Source organism: Triturus cristatus, chromosome 5_2, assembly GCF_964204655.1.
Source record: "Triturus cristatus chromosome 5_2, aTriCri1.1, whole genome shotgun sequence".
In the NCBI taxonomy this organism is placed as follows: Eukaryota; Metazoa; Chordata; class Amphibia; order Caudata; family Salamandridae; genus Triturus; species Triturus cristatus.
The window spans coordinates 882,424,990-882,448,171 of NC_140588.1; the positions used below are offsets into that span (position 1 = coordinate 882,424,990).

The following is a 23,182-nucleotide window of genomic DNA, read 5'->3' on the forward strand; positions in this document are numbered from 1 at the left end:
TCCATCGAAGAGCCAGCTCTTGAGTTTCAGTGAGGGGGCCGTATGGAGCTGTAGAGGTAGGTCATTCCAGATCTTAGTTGTGGTATTGGAGGAGGAGCTATCACCCCTGCGAATTTGGGTTTGTGTACGAGGGCCAGTGAAGGGAAGAGTAGGTGTCTAGCGAGTTGGTGGAAATTCAGTCGATGGTTGAGGTAGGCAGGTCCTAGGTCGTGTCTGTATCTTTGTATGCCCTCAACAATTAAATGTATAGCAATGTCTTTCAAAAATTAAAACATGGCTTTTGGTTCTGTACCGGTAAGCGGTTGTAGCTACTAACCAGCAAATTCTATTAGCCATAAATGTTTTCACTGCTTATTGCTATTTTGCATCTTATTTGGGAAAACAATAAAAGCTTTACATTGGTGCCTTGTGCCATTTAAAACGAACTGCTTTATCGAACATAAATGTGTATATGATTGTTGATTGAAAATCTGTTTGAATATCTGTCAAACTATTACAATTTCATTTCAGAGAATTGGACATGGAGATAAAAATCATGCAGATGCAGACCGATCTCCTATTTTTCTGCAGTTTATTGACTGCGTTTGGCAAATGGCAAAACAGGTAGGATAAATCCAAGCCTGTTTTAGTTCTGAAAATGTGAGACCGGCAAGAATGTTTATACATTTGATTTAAGTATTTATATTTTGTTTATTCGCCAAGTTTATGCCTACAATATTTCTAGAGATTTCACAACCATTGTAGAATATTTCCACATCTTAAGAATATAAACATCTATTTTGCTGAGCCTCTTCAGTTTATTGTAATGTTGCTAAAACAGGTATGTCAAACCCTGCTGCTAACACCATTTACATGTCATACTGTTTTCACATTTATATTGATTTATTGTCTGTTACTGCAAATTAGAATTTTATATTTCTCACATTTGTTGGACAATGGCTGGTCAAAAATGTGGTCGTGGTGACCACGATATCAAATGAAGAGCAGGGTAATTTTACATGAGTAAATTTGTCTGCAGAATTTAAAAAGCCAAAAAGACACATGAAACAAATAAGCTTGGAATTACCCAGCCATAATGGGTTGCAGTATGGACTGATTTAGTACATTATTTTAGAGTCTGTAATGAGATCTAATACTGGCCTACTACTACTGAACTGCTATGCATTGGCCAAGAAGGACCCTCCAGAAGGGGTCAGAGCCTATTCCACCAGGGTCAAAACCCACCACGTCTGCCCTCACCTGAAGCGTTCCGATCACAGGGGTCTGAAAGGCAGTGACCTGGTCATCCCCACACACCTTCGCCAAGCACTACTGCTTGGATTCCAAGGTGCTTAGGTACGGTCACTTTGTTTTGTAGGATTTCCTTGTCTAAGCATCCATCAACCCTCCTCTTGGGTAACAGTATTGCTCTGAAATCTGTTCTTCAGGTGAGGAACGTTCAGGTAGGAGTATCAACTGGAAGAAAAAGTTAGCCGTGGTAGCGATTTTCTGGTGGATTCCTGCAGATTCCTCATTGGCCCGCCTACCTCCACATTTGATGGATGTGTTATAGGGACAGTTAATACGATCCCAATTTATATTTTGGTACTGCACTACTCTGTCGATGTCCATGCGGAAAAAAAGGATGGAGACTGATGTCCTTGCACCACGACAAGTGCTATATGGGTCAAGGGGCATCATCAAAAGTCAATTTAAGCGTCTAAAGTCTGCATCCCCCTCTGGCAACATGAGAGCAGTTCCCCTATAGATGTCATCGTTACCAATGATCTTAGAAGGGTGAGATGGCCGAAGATCGCCACTTGTGAATCTTCACGTGTGGCCATCAGGGAATTAATCAACAGTACCCTGGTCACACTTAATCAAATGGAATCCCAAAACTTGATCAAGGATAACATCCGGGATTCCCACAACAAACTCTTCGCGGAGCTCAAATCCTTTTTTGTGAAAAGCCAACCCGCCACTGGTAGGGGTAAAGAGTTGAGACCACGTACGTGGTACAACAAGGATTGCAGAATGGCTCAAAGTGCTCTGAAAGAGGCCATTAAATCAGGCTCTCTTTCTACCATCCAAAAATGTAGACTTGTTTACAAAAACGCCCAATACAAGGCCAAGCAAAATTGGGATGAAGAGCGCAGGAGGGATTTATATCAGGCTTGTCATGATCGCAACATGGTCCAATTCTGGCATCTCCTTAAATGGGGTAACTCCCCCTCGGATATTCGCCCCTCTAATCAAGTAGAACCACAACAATGGGTAGCGTATTTTGAGGAACAATTTAAGGTTGGCGCTTTAACGGACAGGCAGTTTTCTTGTCCTCTAGTTGTTGAAAATACACTAAAATTCTCCCCTGATGAAGTTAAGTTAGTCCTACGTTCAATCAAGTGTGGTAAAGCCCCAGGACCAGACTGTATCCCTCCCGACTTATTTATTCAGGAGCAAGATGTATGGATTCCATACCTGACCCTCCTGGCTAATGCCCTTGCGGGTGGTGCTGTAGTCCCTGACTCGTGGCTCGGGGCAGAGATACTGCCGATCTATAAGAAAGGCGATCGCTCTGCCCCGGGTAACTACAGACTCATTAGTCTAATAGACTCAGTACAAAAAATTATTGCCCGCCTTGTACTTGGTCGTATCCAAATTTGGATGTCTGACTTTGATGTGTTGTCTCCTCTTCAGGCAGGGTTTCGTTCACATACTGGGACCCTGGACCAAGTATTCAGGGTAGTACTTCTGTATTGGAAGGTTGTCTTTTTGGGGGGAGGCAAGTTGTATGCAGCCTTCGTAGACCTAAGGTCTGCGTTTGACCTTGTACCGAGGGACAAGCTATGGAAAGTTCTCTTGGATATGGGCATGCCAAAAGATCTTGTTTCTTTTTTGGTCACCATACACGAAAACACGTACGCCCGTGTCCGATGGGGTAAACCCGGGGAGCTGACCGATAGATTTAAAGTATCCAAAGGTGTACGACAAGGGTGCGTACTCGCACCCACCCTGTTTTCATTATTTATCAATGGGGTTGTAAACTACTTCTTAAATAGCCCTACTGATGCACCTACCTTGGCAGGAATGAAGATTCCCCTGCTCATGTTCGCGGATGACACCCTTTTGATCTCGAGGACGAGACAGGGACTGCAGCTGGCCCTGTCTCGCTTCGAGATCTTTTGCCGCGAGCATGAGTTGGAAATAAACGTTGGGAAGACCAAGTTTATGGTTTTTCGCGGCCCCCGGCGGGTTAAGGCGGAGGTGTGTTTGGGTGGTGTCAACTTATCCCAAACGGCAGTGTTTACTTATCTTGGAGTCACTTTTAGCGAGACGTGCAGCTGGTCTCACCAGCTGGATCTTCTCGCGCTCAAGCATGCCCAACTGGGAGGAGCTTTGCTGAAAGAGCACAAACACTCTTTAACAAAACCAATAGCTCCACTCATGAAGATCTACGGCTCCAAGATTTTACCCGCAATTTTATATGGAGCTGAGATCTGGGGTTTTAATAACTTGTCTAAATTGATAACTGCCCAGAATAAATTCCTCCGGACAGCTATTGGGCTTCCTCAATCCACTCCACGCATCCCTCTTTTGTTTGACCTGGGAATTCAGCCTATAGAGGACTGGGCAGGGTTCAGACCCCTGGCGTTCTGGCGTCGCTTGTGGACGACCCCCGAACTATCTAACTATGCAAAAGCCCTTCTGGAGATCAAAGGGTTGGAGGGGTCGCATAGGATTCCCTGGTTGTCTAGCATCAAAACCCTGTTGTATGATCTCGGGATGCGTGACCTATGGGTTAACCCTGATACAGAAGTTTTCCCGGCAAAAAAGGTGCTTAAGGATGCGTACTGGAATTACATTAAGAACAGGAGATGTGCTTCCCTTACAGGTTCCACGATGACTGTTACTTTCCTAGTTTTTAAGGATGACTCTGTCTATGAAAGTTACTGGGATACTATCTTGAAGTTCCTTGATCGTAAGTTGTATCACCAGTTCAGAGTGGGCGCTCTACCACTGCGAGGACTCACCAAAAGTTGGAGTCCTCTTGGTAGTGATAAATGCCCCTTTTGTGTAGACAAGATTGAAACCATGGACCACTTCCTTTTTTGTTGCCCAACTTATCAACTTCCTAGACGTATCTGGCTTCGACCTGCATGCAGACTAATGAGTACCCGCTCTGCACAGGTCGCTAGTAGAATTTTGAAAACAGATACTTCCATTCCTATAGTAATTGGTGTTGCTAAATGTATTAGTTGGGCATGGATCCTTAGGGCTAGGAAACTGAAGCCGTAATCTTTGTTCCCCGCTGCCACACAATAGTATCTACTTTGGTCCTTGGGCTAAATGGCACGTCCCTCTTTGCACTTTATTGTATTTTTTAACATGATGTGATTATTTTTAATCTACTATTTTATCTACTATTTTAAAGGTTTTATAGTCTTTTTTGTATTGTACATGAATTGTATTGTAGTCGAATTGTCTAATATGTGTAGTATGTCTTTTATGATGCAAATCGAATAAAGACCTTTTGACTGACTGACTGAGAGCAATGAAGTTTTCAAATCCAGTCTAAGACCGGAGTTGTTCTTCAGGTGAGGAATCTGCAGGTAGCTAGAATATCAACCTTAACGATTGTTACGCAGAAAAGTAACTTTTTACTTACTGCAGATTCAATTGCAATACATGGCTTAGCAGCAGCATGCCTTCCAATCCTTGCTATGACGAGGCCAGGAACCTGACCAATAACATCCAGGTCCAGGGGCAATACACTACCCACAGGTGCTGTAAAACCACTTTAATTTGTCCTTGGCTGCCCACGATTGCCTGGTGGGAAGTCTGCTCACGTGTTACCTCCCCAGATAGCGGAGCATCACGTCATACCCATGGGTGCTCCAGATTGTTGAACAGGCATACTTCCTACCCTTTCTGTCCTATCCCCTGGAGATACCGCCCACACCACAACACCTCCCAGAAAACCACTTGGCCAAGGAAGCAATACTCTGGTTACTTTCTGGTGCCGTAAAAGGATGGAGGCCTCCGCCCTATCCTGGACCTTCACCCTTTGAACTTTCTTCTATGGAAAGGCAGGTTCAAAATGGTCACTCTGGCCCAAGTCCTGTTTGCCCTGGATTCATAAGACTGGATGATAGCACATGTCCCCGTCCAACAGTTGTTACCTGTGGTTTCAGGTAGGCCATATGCAGTTTCAGTTCTGTATGCTCCCCTATCGCCTTACCAGTGTACATCAGGTGTTTGCCAAAGTGATGGTGGTGTTTGCAGCCTATCTGCAGAGGTTGGGAATACTAGTCTTCGCATAACTTATTGACATCGCTAGACTTTTCCATCAATATGCCGAAGTCACATCTGGCTTTTGCGCAATGCCACCCTGGATATGGTACTCTTTCGAGCCATCATTCTGCCTCAAGAGTCCAAGATATTTGGGCTGTGATCCCGCTTTTGAAACTCTTGACCCGAGTCTCCTTCAGCATGGCTGTGAGGCTTCTGTTCCTCTTAGTCTTCTGCGTTCTGCTTGTGGACCGAGTCTGATGGCACATGCAGGCTCTGCAATGGGATCTGAAGTCCCAATGGGCTCAACATCAAGGCAATTATCAGATTTCTTCCAGGTGTCTGAGGAGACAGCAAAAGATCTGCAGTAATGGCTGCTGAACTGCGATTGGACCAGAGACTGATATACCCCCACCCAGAACTAACAATTGTGAGTGATGCATTGTTGCTGGGTTGAGGAGGTCATCTGGGAGAGGTGGCGATAAGAGGACTCTTTTCTCCAGTGGAAACTCACCTCCAAATCAACTTGTTGGAGTTGCGACCAAAAGGCACTGAAGGCTTTCTGAACATCGAGGTGCAGATTCTCAAGGACAACATGCAACAATCGGGGTGACGACTCTGGAAGTGGCTAAAATTCAGGACATCTTTGTCAGACCTTCGACAGGAAACCACTAACCTGCCAAGCCGGATACAGCGGGAGCGATGAAGGATGTCAGGTAACCCCGTCCCCACTACGGAGCAGCCCTTGGCATGTGTGTGTCACTCAACAGACCACTCCATAACAGGGGAAAGGGAAAAAAGGGACAAAGGAAACAATAAAGGTGCCGCTGCGAAATCAGGGGGGAAGGTACATGGGTATAGACCTTGGTCCAATCCGGGTTCTCCGGCTGTCTAGCCCCGTGTTCCCTGCAGTGAGAAACAAGCACAACACACATATACCAACAGCAGCCAGTAGTTAGGGTAGTACAATGTTAATTATATGTAGGCACTTACGTCTGTGTTTGCTGCAGTGCTACCCTGAGGCAGATCGCTAAAGGCATGAAGAAACCATAACTGTAACCACTGGTATTCAAACTAAAAGATGCGCCTTGTCCTGCAATAGTATCAACTTCCCACAAAAACAAAAAGCACTTAGCTGAGGGTGTGTTCTTCCTGGGAGGGAAGGTGAGCAGATTGCGTAGGGTTCTTCAAGCGCCTTGTTCTGTTAAGCACTGTTGTAGAGGGAGCGCACGCTGAGTCTGCGTGTAGAGAAGCTCCTCCGTGACCAGAAAACACTTTCTGCAAGCCGGGCTTCTTGACGGCTTCGAAAGCGCTCTAGCACTGTTAGGTTACCCTCTACTGGCGGAAACAATGAGGAAGTCAAAGAAAGAAAGACGAGCCTTCCAAACGGCTCGATAAAACATCGTCGTGCCACAAAAACAGAAAGAATGCAAAGGAGACCGGATCCGAGCCTTTCAATCGGCTCGCCGACGAGCGCCAGCTCGGGAAACAAATGGATTGATATCGATGGGCAATGACGGGCTTACGAACTCTGATTAAGCCGAGTAACGGCTGGAGGACGCGCTCCAGCGCGCTCGGGGTAATCTTGTTCGAGGGCCCCAGGAAATGCGATAGCTGTGTGCGGAGCAAGGCTAAAGTCTGTATAGGAGAAAGGGAAAAGGGAATCCCTTCGGGTCGAAGATAGAGGCAGGTCAGGCTGCAAGGTAAAGTTTGTGGGATTGACAAACACCAGGCACCCTCTGGGTGGTGCTTATGTAGGCGTTCTACTAATGAGCCAGGTGACGAGTCCTGCAGGATTATGGGACACGTAGTTCCGGCATCTAAGAAGCATGTAACTACCCACACACACTCACACCTAATGTGTCCCCAACCACTATCTACGCTTGGACGTGACAATCTTCCTGACTGCACAGCATCTGGCAGGATCTTTAAACCTCCAGGGTGGGCAAACTTAGTTAAAGTTGCCTTGCAGATCACGAATGGCAGTTACACTTGAAGTTGGCACAAGCCGTTTATCAGCCGTGGGTAGAACCCTGGCTCGGTCTGTTCACCACCACTGAGAAGGAGCAGTGCCCCAAATTTTGCATTGGTGTTTCCAAGGTATTTTTGCCTTGGAGACGCCTTCAGCCTACACTGGCGGTCGGGACCCCTGTACACCTTCCCACCCCTAACTCTTCTGCCCAGGGTATTGAAAAAGTTCAAGTAAAACTGGGCCCAAGTCATCCTACTGGCCATGTACTTCGCTAGGAGAGTGTTGTACCCGAAACTTCTGGCCGTGAGAACATGTCCTATAATCTGCAGTCCCTTGTGGAGAACCTCCTGTCACAGCAGCAGGATTGAGATTTGTACCCGAGCCTGCTTTACCTACACCTCCATGGGTGGAGTTTGAGCTGCGACAGCTGATGACTTTCAATATTCCGCCAGAGGTGGTCGATATCATCTTCGCAGCCAAGCGTCCATCAACAAAATCAAGGACCCTGGGAGAAGTTTGATGCTTGGTGTTTCTCCATACACATCCAGCCTCCAATTGTGCAGTGCGGTGGTGAATAGATTGAGGCAGGGTTCTTCCCACGGCTGATAGACAGCTTTGTGCTAAAAGGATGTTCTCCTGTTTTGTTTGTTCTTGCCCAGCAAGGCCTTGTTGTGGCAAAAGTTAAGAGTTACTTTTCGGCCTTCCTCTGTTTACCGGATCAGCTATCCCTTTTCAAATCATCGGGGTGAAGCTGTTTGAAGGAGATGACCCATATACTCCTGCCAACACCTTTTGAGATGCTGCAGTGGGGGACCTTTATTTGGTTCTCACTTATCTGATGTGCACTCCCTTTGAGATTTGTGCTCTTCACCGTCTAACTTATATAATGGCATTTCTTAACTCCATAACATTAGCGAGGTGAGTTAGCGATGCCACATATACTTTTTTTCTTCAAGGACAAATTAGTCCTCCGTATAAAAGTGACTTTCCTGTTAGAGGTAGTCGCACCTTTCCACAGAGGACAATCCATCACTTTTCCGGCTTTCTTTGCACCGCCTTCCTCCTGTAAGGAGGAAGAACAGCTTCACTGCCTTGACCATAAGAGGGCACTTAACTTATCTGAGTTCCTAACCGGAGACTGCAACAGGATGACCAACTTATCGTCAGTTTCTCTGAGGTCAACAAAGGCAGAGCTTGGCAAAAGAGGGCCATCTCTAGAAGGTTTGTGTTCTGCTTCAACATCTCCTTTGGACTGGACAAGAAACACCCCCCAGAGGGCTTGCAATACTCACTCAACTAGAGCAAAGTCACCTACCGCTGCCCTGGTGTGCCAGTTCTAGACATTCGCAAGGCTGCAATGTGGTCCCTTCTCCTCATGTTCTTGAAGCATTACTTCCTGGATAGCCAGGTCCAGTGGGATGGGCACTTTGCCCAATTCGTTATGCAGAATTTCCTGGTCTGAGCCATTTTACAGACCCACCACCAAAGGAGGTGGACTGCTTCGGTATCTATACACAAGGTGACATTTCACCGTTAGTCTCTAACAGAAGAACAAGTTACTGACCTTCAGTAATACCTTTTCTGGTAGAAACTCTAACCGCTGATTTCTCACCGATCCTCTCTTCTTCCTGTTCTGTGGATTGGAATCATATTGTCAATTAATAGGACGTCAAATCTCATTGCCAGTGCTCTGCATCTGACCGCGTGGACAGAGATCAAGAAACAAACTGGCGTCAGCCTATGGAGGTGGCACATATATGGGGGCCCAACGTCCTATTTAGAGTGAACAGATCTGACATAGAGCCATGCATCGACGTCCTAGAGAATTGCTGAAAAGTTTCCAGATTCAGTCGTCCGCCTGTGGAAATTCGCAAGGTGAGAAATCTGCAGTTTGTCTCTATCAGAAAAAGCGATACTGCAGGTAAGTATCTTGTTCTGTGTCATCATCCAGTAATAAAGAATTTGATTTCATCCAAAAAGCGACTGCCGCAAGAAAACAGTGAAAATCGGATTGAACCGTTCCTAGCTATCATTGAAAAAAGACATCTACTTAATTATGCTCACAATACATCAGGGAAAAGCAGAAAGATAGAATGATGTGAGCCAGAGGAGTAAAGAGTTGGACCTAAAGAAGACAAGAAGACATCCAATGATCACTGCAGAAATTTAGTTTAAGGAGGATCAAAAAGCAGGAGATGTCGTCCAGAATTAAAACCTAGTAGAAAGAAAGGGTGTGAGCTGGACAAGAGCTTCATTACATATCCCACTGTGATCACTGTATTTAATAAGTGTATCATGGGGGATGATATCAGATGCCACAGAGATTGACTAGGTTCAGGATGGCACTTCAGTCTATATCCTCAGTGTGCCAAAATCGCACACTCAATGGGAGCTCAAGTGGAAAGCCAGCGAGAAAGTACTGTGGGCATAATAATCCCACAGCATGTGTAAAAATGTTATATTGTGACTAGTGCTAAAATAAAATGATGATTGAGCATAGTACATGGACTTCTTCACCGGAAGAAGCACAAAGCATTCAAGCTTTATTCCTTTTGCTGGATTCAATCATCGAGGCATTTGGGTGAATAGAGAAATTGATTACTGATAAACTTCCGATCACAGATTTTTCACATTTGTATATCTTCCTGGTGCCAGATTGAATTAGGAAGAATTATTCCACAGCAATAGCTTTCTAGTGCTACAACCTGATCCTAAACGACTGCAATCATGGCTCCGCCCACACAGGATGTGACAGCATCTGGCAATAAATGGCAGTGACTCATTAAAGCAGGCTCTTCATCACTCTTTGTTGACAAAGTACAGTGAAATGGACAGCGATTAGCTCAAAAGTCACCTCCTCAGGTCTGAGGGTGGAAACCCTGCTTGAGTGTGTTGGGAAGAGAGGTCCTTACCGGATTTGATATCTGATGTGTGTGTTGCACCCGGCCATGAACACTCTGCCTGTGATAGTTTTCGCATCCCATCAGAGCAGGAAGCCAAGTTATTACTGACAACAGCTAGTAAGGAAACTGCAAAACATTCCCTCTACCCTTCTTTTGGTAAGTGCTTTGAATCGGATTGAAGTCTTTTGACAGGCCACTTAGATGTGTTCAGGATGGCCCCACGACCATGTGAGCCTCTCCCCAAGGGCAGCACTGATCCTCCTGCTTTGGTAAACCCTGATGACACCCAGCTTAGCATCTCCGGAGACTCTAGCCTTAGCGTCACTTCCAAACATGCCATTCCTTATAATGGTGCCATCCAGTTATGACTGTACTACCCTCCAAACTGTCACTGATGCCACCTCAGCCATCAAAGTCGGCAGTCGTTTTCAAGGGGCAAGAAAATAAGTCTGAGCCTCCTTTAAGGTCATGGCAGAGCCTCTTCTGAGAGTATACAGATTTTTGGTTTGACTGTAGGTAGATCTTTTGCTCAGACCCGGAAGCCTTATACATGCCCAGCAGAGAATAACGATGCATGGAGGAAGATGAATCCAAGGCTGGTAAGCTCCTCATTCTTTACCGCACTGATTCTGGCCTCTATCTAGACCTGCAAAATGCTTGCAGCATGACCTATCTCCGGACAGAGATATTTCTTATAACTCTTAACCTCCTAGTAAGCAAGCTTGTTCCTTTGTTTATGGTTTGAAAAGCAGCAGAGGCGCTGGAATTATCTCTGCCAACTGTTGAGGTAATGATCAATATCACATTGAGTGCCTCTGGAACCCCTACTGCAGTTTGAAGAGTGTCTTTTAGAACCTGTTTTTGCTGTTTGGGAGAAACCTTTCTCTTGGCAGGTAATAGACAGATCACACTGTGGCATTGGCCAGTGCCTTTAGATCCTGTTTTACTGCCAACACATTCTTCACTGGTGGTTTTGTGGTCCAAGCTTAATAAGACAAACCAAATCCAAATGCATTTCCCACTGCTCATCCCGATCATGAATCTAAAAGATTTGCCTCCATTGTATTAAAGGATTTTGCTTGGGACTGTTTCGCCCTACCCACTACCAGTGCCATGTACCTTCTTGGATAGTATGTCCTTGCCTTTTGGAAATACTGTTCAGTTGGCTGTCATTCATTCGCCTCTCTAACCACATAAAGAAGCCCATCTCTGACATGGTAAGTGACAGTTTGGATGCTTCTAAACAGCTTCTGAAATGTGGACTGGACTCTGCCAACACTTTGGTTTGAAGCATGACCCCAGTGATAATCCTGCATTGATGCACCTGAATGGCTTTTCTGGCGATGACCCTGCGGCACTAATAGACATTACCTTTCAAGCGGTTCTTCAATTAGGCTGCTACTCCTCCCAGGAATACTTCAAGAACAGCCACTCCATGGTGCACTCGCTGGATCTGGCCTTGCTAATAAAATGTTCCACCATCATTTCCATTGTTTTTGGAGCTTCAACAGTGAACAGCTGTCCCAACAACAACAACTTTACCGGGTGGTCAGACACTACAAGAGACCATTAGTTCTAGATTCCTTACCTTAGAATAACCCTAGGCGTCAGACTGAATCCGACGAAATGTTTTCGTAGTAGTACCTCTGTGCGCCAGTAGGTGGCATCAGTTGACTTCGTGGGCGGCGTCGTAATCGCATGGATGACGCATCGGTGTCTACTTAGACACTACCCCTGCAGGCTGACGTCAGTTCTTCCATTTCCGCGCCAGCCAACAGAGATCCAGAGAGAGCCTGCCCCTAGTCACTTCTTGACAAACTCTTTTTCTATTTTCGCCGTCCTCTTTTTTTGGGTCTTGCCACTCTTGGTGCACAAGGGATGTACAGTCGTCGGCCCGGTTTCAAGCCCTGTGACTCCTATCGCATGTTGATGTTGGTTACCGCTCCGCACCTCGTGTGCCTTTTGGCGCCTGGAGCGCGCTCCGACTGCCAGACCCTGATCCCGAAGTCTTTGCAGGAGCGGTCCCCAAAGCTTTTGGAGGCCCCACAGACTGCTCAGCGACTTTCGAGATCCCAGTCGAGGGGAAGGTCGCGGGACCGGTTGCAACGCCATCATCATTCATCATCAAAGTCTTCGTACTCATCAGGTAAGTCGAAGCACAAGAAGAGGGCAAAGAAGCATCATCGCTCTTTGCTTTCTCCCCGTCCGTCAGCCGACACGACGTGGGACCCGGAGCGTCGCCACTCCCCGGCTCCATCCTAGGAGCCCGCTGGGACGACTCCACGCTTTCCTCCCTTTCCGGGAGCCGGAGCATCCCCTACCCAGCTTTGTGCATTTTATGAAGCCCTCCATCTTTGGCCAGCCAGACTCGTCCGCCGGCACGCCTTATGGCCCCGTGTACTTGGCTGGGGGCTCTAGGCCTTTGATGGCAGCGACTCCAGCCTCGGTGCCGCAGGGCCCCCATGAATCCAGGCATGGATCCGGATCGGTGCCGGTCGACCTCACGGTACCTTCCCTGGGGCCAATTCCAGTGGCGATACCCCTGGCTTGGACACAGCGCCGGACTGACGTTGGTACCAGCGCCGAAGGGTACTTTTGTCCCACTGTCATCCCTGGCGTTCCCTACCACCCTGACTGGCCGCCAGTGAAGGGTGAGGACTGGGAGGGGTCTTTTGACCCTCTTGCAGACCAACTTACAGAGTCGGACTGGAGAGAGGAGTTGGGCAATGCCAGTGGTCTGGATACCTCTCTAGACCTTGGTATGCTTTCCCCCCTAACGTGGCTACGGAGGACGGAGCCTCCTACGCTGTGGTGTTGTGTGGGTCGGCTGAGGCCCTGGGTCTCGAACTTCCTACGGTGGCTGTCAGGGCTAACCTCCTGACTGAGGTGCTTCAGCCGACAACAGCCTCTTCGGAGCCCCTGCTGCCTTTTTATGCGGCGCTCACTGACATCCTACTGGGGATTTGGTCCAAGCCCAGCACAGTGGCTCCTGTGGACTGGATGATTGCCCGATGCCATCGCCCGGGGCCAGGCGACCCGCTTTTCCTCTACTAACACCCTACCCTGTGAGCTTGGTGGTCCAAGCCTCAACCTCAAAAGGCACATTCCCTACAGCTCCCCCAGATAGGGAAGCCAAGAAACTGGACCATTTTGGGGAGATGTTTTCTTCCACCATCTTAGGACTGCGGTACGTGAACACCGCATGTCTCTAGGGCTGCCGCACACGCACACACACACATGCACACAGCCACACACACACACACGCCACACACATGCGCTGCCACAGTGCACGGAGGGGGCCCGGGCCATGCTCAACCGTGCTGTTGCAGAGGGTCAAAACGCAGCGAAGTTCACCATCTGCTGTGGGCTGGATACTGCCGACTCGCTGGGTAGAACGATTTTAACGTCCGTAGCCCTGAGGCGCTACACCTGGCTGAGGTCCACAGGCTTCTCTTGGGATTTCCAATAGGCTCTTTTGGACATGCCTTTTGATGGCCGTCAGCTGTTTGGCAACAAGGCGGACAACGCACTCAAGCTTTTCAAGGACCCTAGGGCTACGGCTAGATCCTTGGGCCTCACTGCCACCTCTCGCCCCATGTAGTCTACCTTTCGTGGCTACGGAAGGGGTACCCCACCATGTTCCACCCAGAGCCACAGGCCTGCGCAAGCTACCCAGCCTCTGCGCGACCAGGGACGTGGGACCCAGCGTCGTGGGTCTGGGGGTATCGGTAGGCCAGTCCACCGATGCCACCCCCTGCAGCAGCCTCTAAGCCTTCCTAGTCTGACCTTTCAGGGCCACCAGTTGCCAGTGGGCGGCAGGATCCACCATCACCTCCCCCACTTGCGCATCACGTCAGGCAGGTGGGTTTTGCAAATAGTCCGAAGGGGTTACTCCCTCCCCTTCGAAACTACCTTCCTCCATGCCACCAACATTCCATCACATGTTGGAGGATCATTCGGCACTTCTCCATTAGGAAGTTACGTCTCTCTTGGCCAGGGAGCTATCGAACGCATCGCTGTGCCAGAAGTAGGTCATGGTTGCTACTCTCACTACTTTCTGGTACCCAAGAAGGACAAAGGCCTGCGTCCTATCTTAGACCTCAGGTACATCAACCGCTTCCTCTGGAAGGAGAAGTTCAAGATGTTAACCTTGGCTCGGATCTTGCCTGCCCTGGACCTTGGAGACTGGATGGTAGCGTTGGACTTGCAGGATGCTCACTTTCACATCCCCGTCTTGACTGCCTACTGGCGTTACCAACGGTTCACGGTAGGCCACAAGCATTTTCAGTTTACAGTGCTACTCTTTGGCCTTACCAGCCCCCCTCGGGTGTTCACGAATGTGATGGCGGTGGTCGCAGCTCATCTGCGCAGATCAGGGGTTCCAGTCTTCCCCTATCTCGACGACTGGCTGTTGAAGACGGGCTCACCCCAGGCTGTCTTCTCCCACCACCAGACTACGGCGGACCTCCTGCATTCGTTGGGGTACACTATCAACATGCCGAAGTCGCACCTGATTTCCTCTCAGAAGCTCCTTTCCATAGGAGCGGTTCTGGACACAGCGCAGTTTCGGGTCTGTCCTCCCAAGCAGCGAGTCCGGGATATTCAGGTTATGATACCGATGTTTCAGCCTCTATTCTGGATTTCGGTGAGAATGACACTGAGGCTGCTGGGCCTCATAGCCTTCTACAGCCTTCTGCATCCTGCTGGTGGATCATGCCAAATAGCACATGCAGGCTCTGAAGTTCCAGTGGGTGCAGCATCAGGGAAATCTTTCTGATGCCGTCCAGAGCTCGGAGGGGACTGCAGGTCAGTTGCGGTGGTGGCTCACGAACCAGGATTGGGTCAGCGGCCCAACCAGAGTTCACAGTGATGACAGATGCGTCACTTCTGGGATGGGGCGGCAACATGGGGGAGGCGGAGATCAGATGCCTCTGGTCCCTGGCAAGGTCCGGGCTCCACATCAACCTTCTGGAGCTCCGGGTGATCCATCTGGCACTACTGGCATTCCTCCCCTTTGTCAAGGGAAGAGTAGTGCAGGTGTTAAGACGAACACCACCGCCATGTGGTACTGCAATAAACAGGGCCGGGTGGGGTTGTGGACCTAGGTCAAGAGGCTCTTCGCCTTTGGGCACTGATGGAACATCAGGGCACATCCCTGGTAGTTCAACACCTGGCAGGGTCCCTGAACGCCAGTGCGGACGTACTAAGCCAACGGTGCATGTTGGATCACAAATGGCGTCTTCACTCAGAGGTGGTGCAAGGTCTCTTTCAACAGTGGGGAGAGCGGTGGTTAGATCTGTTCGCCACCGAAGAGAGCGCGTAATGTCAGCAGTTCTGCATGTTAGTTTCCAAGGTGGCACTCCCTCCATGACACCTTTCGTCACAAGTGGAATTAAGGCCTCCTGTACGGTCCCCCTTTCCGCCTGTACCACTTCTACCCAGAGTGCTGAAGAAGATCAAGTAACACCGGGCCCAAGTAATTCTTGTGGCTCCGGATTGGGCACGAAGTGTCTGGTATTCCTAGCTCTTGAGCATGGCCATCGATCCTCCTCCGATCAAACTGCCTCTTCGGGAGGATCTTCTGTCACAGCAGCAGGGGACGGTTCTCCTCCCGAACCTGTCCAGCCTCCACCTCCTTGCGTGGAGATTGAACGGCGTCAGTTGACCGCGTTTGACCTTCCTCCAGAAGCTTGTAATGTCATCTTGGCAGTCAGGCGTCCCTCCACTAAAACGGTATACGCCTGTAGATCGAAAAAGTTTGTGGCATGGTGCACCGCAAAGGCTGTGGATCCCCTTTCTGCCCCTCTTTCAGAGGTTCTTCTCTTCATGCTTCCTTTGGCCCAGCAGGGCTCTACTCTGGGCACTCTTAAAGGCTATCTTTTGGCCTTTCTTCGCCTTCCTGATCAGATTTCTCTTTTCAAGTCTCCTATTGCTAATATATTTCTGAAGGGCATTACTCATCTCTTTCTCTTTCTCCTTTTGTATTGCCCCACTGTGACTTGGATCTTGTCCTCGCTTATCTTATGTGTGCCCCCTTTGAGGCACTGCATAATTGTCCTTCTGATCTCCTTACTTTGAAGACTGCTTTCTTGCTTGACATTACCTCTGCTTGCAGGCTAAGCGAGCTTCAAGCCTTATCTTCCCTTTTTTGCTGTCCATCCGGACAAAGTAGTCCTCCTTATTAGGCCCTCTTTTCTGCCCAAACTAATGCATGTCTCTTACAGACACATTGTTACCGAAGGTAAATAACTTGTTCATCTCGTCTGGGTTCTTTCAAAGCAGGGTTGGGCATAAGGGACTACCTCTTCGAAAACATTGACTCCTCTCTTCCGTCGTCTGCATCTCGATGGGGGGAAGATTTTTAGCACCAGTTGAGGGTAAACACCAATAGATCATTGTGTGATTCAGCTTATCTGCAAGGGCTGCAACCTACCCTTTATATCCTTTCCCTTGTACTACCCTCCTTTTGTAAGGAAGTGATCGCTGGTTAACACCTGGTTCTCTGAGGCAGAGGTTTTTGCACTGGTTCCTACCTTGTTATGTGTGAGCTTAACAAATTAGGAGTTCAATTACTCTTGCATTAGAGTTGTTGAGATTTCCTGCTTGCCCATTCAAAGTTAAGAGATGCCATTTTGTAACTCAGGCAGTTACTGATCAGGCAAAGCAAGTAGGAATTCCGGGCACAGAAAATTAAAGTGGTTTATCTAAATACTTACTTCCTATTGAAACAAAGTTGAAGTACATAACTGTATTACTTGCCATAAACCAGATATATTTTTACTGATAGTCTTGTTTGACAGATGCCCCGGAAATAATAGAAGCAATCCCTGAGGGTTACTTCCCACTAAACTTAAATCTGTTGATTCAGTAACCCTGGTTGTGCAATATTCAAAAGTAATGGTCGTTGGGGGTTTTAATTCCTGGTTTAATTCAGAAGGAGAAGATAATAAAGGTCAAAGCTTTTGGGAATCTGTTGACATTGGACTTTCAACAGCATATCAGTGAGCCTATACATAATAAGGGTCATATCCTGGACCCAGTCTGGTCACAGAAAAATCAGGTGGTTGATATTAAAATGAATCCATACATTTGGTCCGACCACTATATAACTGAATTCGCGCTCATGAACTGGAGACCGCTACCCACTCAGGGTTCAGAGACCAGGCTAGTACGTCCGTGGCATTTATTTTTCAAAAGTGAAATGGAGCTTATGCTCCAGCAAACTAAACCTGAGGGGAGTGACTGCCCTAGAGACTGAATGTGAATTCACAAAATGGTTAACGGCAGCGACTGACCTTCATGTGCCTATACATAAACAACGGACACCTGCTCGGTCTAAATTGACCCCTTGGTTCACTGAAGAGATAAAGGAGGCCAAACTTAAACTAAGACAGTTAGAGCACCAGTAGCACACAATGTATGTGGACGATCTTAAGGTAACCATATGGAGGGATTAGCAAAATATTGCTAACTTCATACAAATCAAATGATTATACTAGCAAGATTATGAAAACCCCAAATAAACAGAAATCAACTTTTAAAATATGTATTGAACCTTCCTCACCCTAAATCGGAAACAGTTAAAATTGTTGCCACGCGGGACTTTTGTGATTAACTCAATGATTTTTTTATTAATAATAATCTGAATATCAAAGAAGGTATTTCTAAATGCTATTTACCACCACTGCAAATAAAGAAATAAGGGAACTATGAAATAGGTTCTCAAAATCAATGAGGATGGATTAAGTATTTTATCAGCCAAAGTAAAAACGGGTTTCCCTAGGAACCCCTGACCTCCAGAAGTGTTAAAGTTCAAGACTAAAATCTTTCCGCCTTCATTAAATCTTCTTAATTTATCACTCATGGAAGAGGTAGTGCCATACGCATTAAAACATGCGTAAACAATTCCATTATTGAACAAAAGGGATTGGATCCGAGGAAGTTTAAATATAAAAATAAAATAAAAAATTGCAGACCTATATCTTTGCCTCCATTTCTGGCTAAACTATTTGATGCCCATGTTTTCTCCGAACTGTGCAAGTACCTACAGGTTAGAGAGCTGTTAAAGTGGGATTTTGTCTGTTGCACAAAACAAGATCCGTTTTACTGTCTGTAATAGATGATCTAAGATAGAAAGAAGACCAGGGGAAGATGTCCTACTGGTATTGCTTGATCTTTCCGCGGCCTTTGACATGGTCGATCATAAGATACTAATCGACCTGGTGAAAGACGCGGGGATACAAAACAGTGCTCTCCTATGGATTGAATCCTTTCTTGTGGACCGCACTGAATCAGTAAGGCTAGGGCCATTTACATCTCGAGCAAAAAGTCTGAAATGTGGGGTCCCTCAGGGATCATCACTGTCTCCTGATGTATTTAGTCTTTATATAAGGCCTCATCATTTAATTGGAAACTGGAGGTTCAGGGGTGTGGAATTTAATGAAATATATCTGCTTGTCCATGGGGCAAGTTGCTTCATAAATCGACTTGTCCTGTAACAAACTCCACCATTGTTGCTCACTATGCCCCAGGGTGGCATAGTGAGCAAAAGACTGATGGATTAAACCCAGATCTCTTGACTGGTAGGTAGTGGTTGAAAGGTTTCAGCACTCCATCCATCATCTTGTTGTGTTTGCTATGTTCGCTCTGAGTGGAAAAAGGTATGCCCAGACGTGTATCCCTTGCTCGCTGTGACCCGGGATTCAATTAGCCTGGCTGATATGGGGTGATGCCCCAAAATTGGTCCCAGGATGCTTGTTTCTGATCCAGGGAGGACCTGACCTGGCAGTTCGGGCTGGAGTGTTCCCATGAGGAGCAGGGTCAAGACAGATTTGCGTATGGCTGGGTCGAAACTGGGGTGGCATAGCGAGCAAAAGGACAATGGATAAATACCAGATCTCTTGACTATGGTGAGTGGTTAAAAAGTTTCAGGACTCTGTCATCATCTTGTTGTGTTTGCAGCATTATTCATAGCCTCGTATTGCTAACTTTGAAAACGTGTGTACATATTTTTTTACTGAAACCACTGTCAGTAGTGCAGTCCAAGCTTACAGCATTTACTTAGAGCGTTCACCCTAATAATAAAGGTATTCCATTATTAAACCATAAATACAAGTTATAACAGCATCAACACATGGACACTAATATTACCTTAAGTGCAGACAGTGCCCTTCCCCGATCCATAATGTGGTACTGTAAACTGGCAGCCAAAGGCTTTGTGCTGTAAGGGGTTGGGTCTGCTTGTCCCGAGGACAAAATTCACATAACATCTAAAGTGTCCAAATGCACCTTCCTTTTAAAAACAATGAAAAATAAATAGCCCTCTTTGTGACTTTGGAAGCATGCAAAGTAATAATCATTGTTACAATTCTTTCTTGGTTAGATTATGCCTGGCAGTTCGGGCTGGACTGTTCCCATTGGGTGCAGGGTCAAGACTGATTTGCATATGGCTGGATTCAAACTGGAATGGCTTGGGCAGCAAAAAAAGATGGATTTAGGCCCAGATCTCTGTTTTGGGGTGAATGTATGATATTGCTCTGCATTCTGTCCATTAATTGTTCTTTTTGCATTTGTCACCCCGAGTGGGACGGGCATGCCCAGACGTGGGTCTCGTTCTCTCCATGCCACTGGAGTCGAGCTGTTTTGGCTGATGAGGGATGAAACTCTGAAACCAGTCCTAGGATGCTTGTTTCCAGTCCAGAGAGGTTCCCATTGGGTGCAAGGTCAAGACTGATTTGCAAGGGGCATAGTACAACAATATCTAAAGAGACACTCGCCCGATGTGGTTCTTCTGCAAGAGACATCTGGTGGGTCAGAAATCTAAGGCCCTAACCAGGTGGGGATATAAACTGTTAGTCCATGCGGACTACACCATGGGATCGAGGGGGGCGGCTATACTGGTGAAGAAAACTACGCCCCTTATCTTTCATAAGACATGAGCGGATACAGGGGGTCGATTTGTGGGGGCAGAGGTCCAATGGGATGGGAGGGACATCAACATACTCTCGATATATTTGCCGCCAGCTCTAGGCAAAACGGCACTGGAAGAACTAGGGAATAGGCTGACGAGACTCCGAGAGGGAGCACTTATAATGGGGGGAAGACTACAACATGACCTTAGATGATGCTATTGATCGACGGGCACCGAGGTCCAGGGAGAAATCAACCGTCCTCATGGCTGACTTTGTGAAGGCAATGGGTTTGACGGATGTGGGTCGGGCACTTAATCCAACTGCTAAACTATTCACGTATTATTCGAATGTCCACCGCAGCCTCTCACGTATTGACTATTTCCTTACGCACCTGTCCTCTCTAGGTAATTTCGCCAACTACACGGTTCTCCCCAGGGGTATCTCAGATCATTTCCCAATATGGACGGAGTATACACACTGGGAACGACAACCGTGCAATACCCTTGTTCTAAATCCATGGCTCCTACATATACCGGATATAAGAAGCGAACTCCGTACTCAAACGGACAACTACTTCGCTGAAAACTTGGGCTCAGTAGATTCTGCACAAGTAATCTGGGAGGCATACAAGGCGGTTCTTAAGGGGCAGGCCTTGTCATTAAAGACAAGTTATATGGCCAAGAAGCGCGAACTACTGGTTCAGATAGTCCGACTTCCTCCAACTAGAACGGGAGCATTCGCAAGACCCCTCGGCAGACGCTAGCCATAGACTCTTGTTGAAACAAGACGAGTACAGGTTAAAAACTAGGGAGCTAATGGTGACTAAATATCGTGCCACTCAGCATAGACCATATGAGCTCGGTGACAGGGCTGGTTAGACATTGGCATGGTTAGAGAGACCAGGGGTCTAATTTGGGTACATAAATTGACATCGATGGGGGGTGACTTGGTGCGCCACCCGCGAGAAATAGCAGAGCAATTTGCTGACTATTTCGAAAAGGTGTCTGCCCCCTCTACCCAATACACGGCGGAGGATTTGCGTCCGCTCCTCCAAGATAGTACCGTGCCGAGCCTCTCTGAGGTGGAGCGGGAAACCCTGGAGGCAGACCTATCGAACGAGGAAATAAATAAGGCCATGGGGCAGATTAAGTCTGGCAAGTCTATGGGGCCCAATGGCCTTCCAATTGAGTTTTTGAAGGCTAACGCCTCTCAGACCGTGCCTCACCTTAGAGCCATGTATGAAGAAAGTTTAGAAGTGGGGAGTTTACCGATAGATCAACGGCTAGCTACCATCGTAGTCCTCCACAAGCAGGGTAAGCCAGCAGATAAATGTGGCTCATATAGGCCTATCTCACTCCTTAATGCAGAGACGAAAGTGCTGGCTAATGTTCTGGCAGATAGACTGGCGTCGGTCATAGCGTCGCTGGTCCACCCGGACCAATCTGGCTTTATGCCAGGTAGAAATACGGCCCTTAATATACGGCGTTTACACAATGTGATGGCCCGCAGGCCTTACATTGAAGAAGATGCTGCGGTGTTGTCCCTAGATGCGTCAATGGCTTTCGACTCAATTGAATGGCCGTACCTATTTGAGGTCCTAGAGAAAGTGGGATTGGGCCCTAAATTTATAGCCTGGGTGAAGCTTCTCTACACTGGGGTCCTGGGACAGGTGAGGGTTAATGGCTTTGCATCTAGAACGTTCGAGTTACGAAGGGGCACTAGGCAGGGGTGCCCGCTCTCCCCACTGATTTTTTTTCTCTTGTCCTGGAACCTCTCGTGGCCTGGGTGCGGGGGGATGTGTTGGTGCGGGGGTTGCGATTGAGAGAAGACGTGGAAGATCGTATATCCCTCTATGCGGACGATGTATTGTTATACTTGGCATCCCCGTATACCTCGATTAGGGTCGTGCTAGATATATTCACAAATTTTGGCAAATATTCGGGATATGCGATCAATTGGCACAAGTCCGTATTGTTTATGCTGAGAGGTGCAGCCCCACGCCTTCCGGCAGACTGCAATGTAGCGGTCGCTACAGAGGGGTTTCGCTATCTAGGGATCTTTATCACCTGAGATTCGGTTTGCTTCTACAGCTCCAATCTGGCCCCCCTTTGGCCCGACTAAGGGCGGATGTTAAGCATTGGAGATCTCTCCCCTTAACACTGTTAGGGAGGGCGGCGCTCTTTAAAATGCTAGCCCTTCCTCGTTTCCTCTATATATTGCATAATTGTCCCCATAGGGTCCCGGATTCATATTTCAAAGCGGTTGAAGGGGAGATTTGAGCGTTGCTCTGGGATGGCAGGGCCCCCAGAATAGCAATGCAGAAATTGACTAAAGGCTGGTACGATGGGGGCATAGCATTACCTGACCTACAGCACTACTATTGGGCGGCGCAACTGGTGACCATTAATCACTGGAAGTATCACCCCCCGGATGACCCGGCTTACGTCCCGGACCGCTACCAAACGGATTGCTCAGGGTATATGGGGCCACTGTACGCCACAGACAAGAAAAATGGGAGGCGATTCTTCGGACCCACCCAGCACACCCTGGAAATATGGCGGGTGGTTTCTGCCCGGCTGGGATGGAGGTGCGTGCTCTCACAGGCTACACCATTATGGACCACCCAGAAGCTAGGAATGCTGTGCTATCAGCCCGGATTTGATAAATGGGACCTTATCGGGTTATCAGCAGTGCGAGATCTGGTGAAAAGAGGAGCGATGCTCACCTTGGTGAGCTCCAGAAACAATACTGTCTGGCGCAAGGAGAAATGTTTAGGTATCTACAGATCCGACATGCGCTAAAGGCGGCGTTTCCGTCCTTTGAAAATATACCAAAGTCATCACCTATGGAAGATCGTTTGCTAGACGGGCCCCTCACCTCCAGGGCAATATCACTCACTTACAAGAAAGTGAGTAATAACCTGCCGGACACCTTTCTGAGGCTTAGGGAGCAGTGGCAGGTTGACATTGGTCCCATGGACGACGAGGATTGGCAGACTGCACTAATGTCCCCACGAGAGGCGGCTATAACTCAGAGATCTCGACTGATCCAGCTTAGGATCCTTCATCGATCATACAAGTCTTGGCTAGAATAGGGACTAAACCTGACGACCGCTGTGTGAGGGGATG

The 23,182-nt window shown here is 47.7% G+C and overlaps 1 protein-coding gene across 2 annotated transcripts in view; it reads left to right on the forward strand.

Annotated features, from left to right (window-relative positions):
* MTM1 (myotubularin 1) overlaps positions 1-23,182 on the forward strand; it is a 431,918-nt gene that overhangs the window by 330,999 nt on the left and 77,737 nt on the right. For both annotated transcript variants that reach the window (XM_085608013.1, XM_085608015.1), the window contains exon 12: positions 511-603. In XM_085608013.1, coding sequence (XP_085464139.1) covers positions 511-603 — 93 coding nt within the window. The remainder of the gene's footprint in view (positions 1-510; positions 604-23,182) is intronic.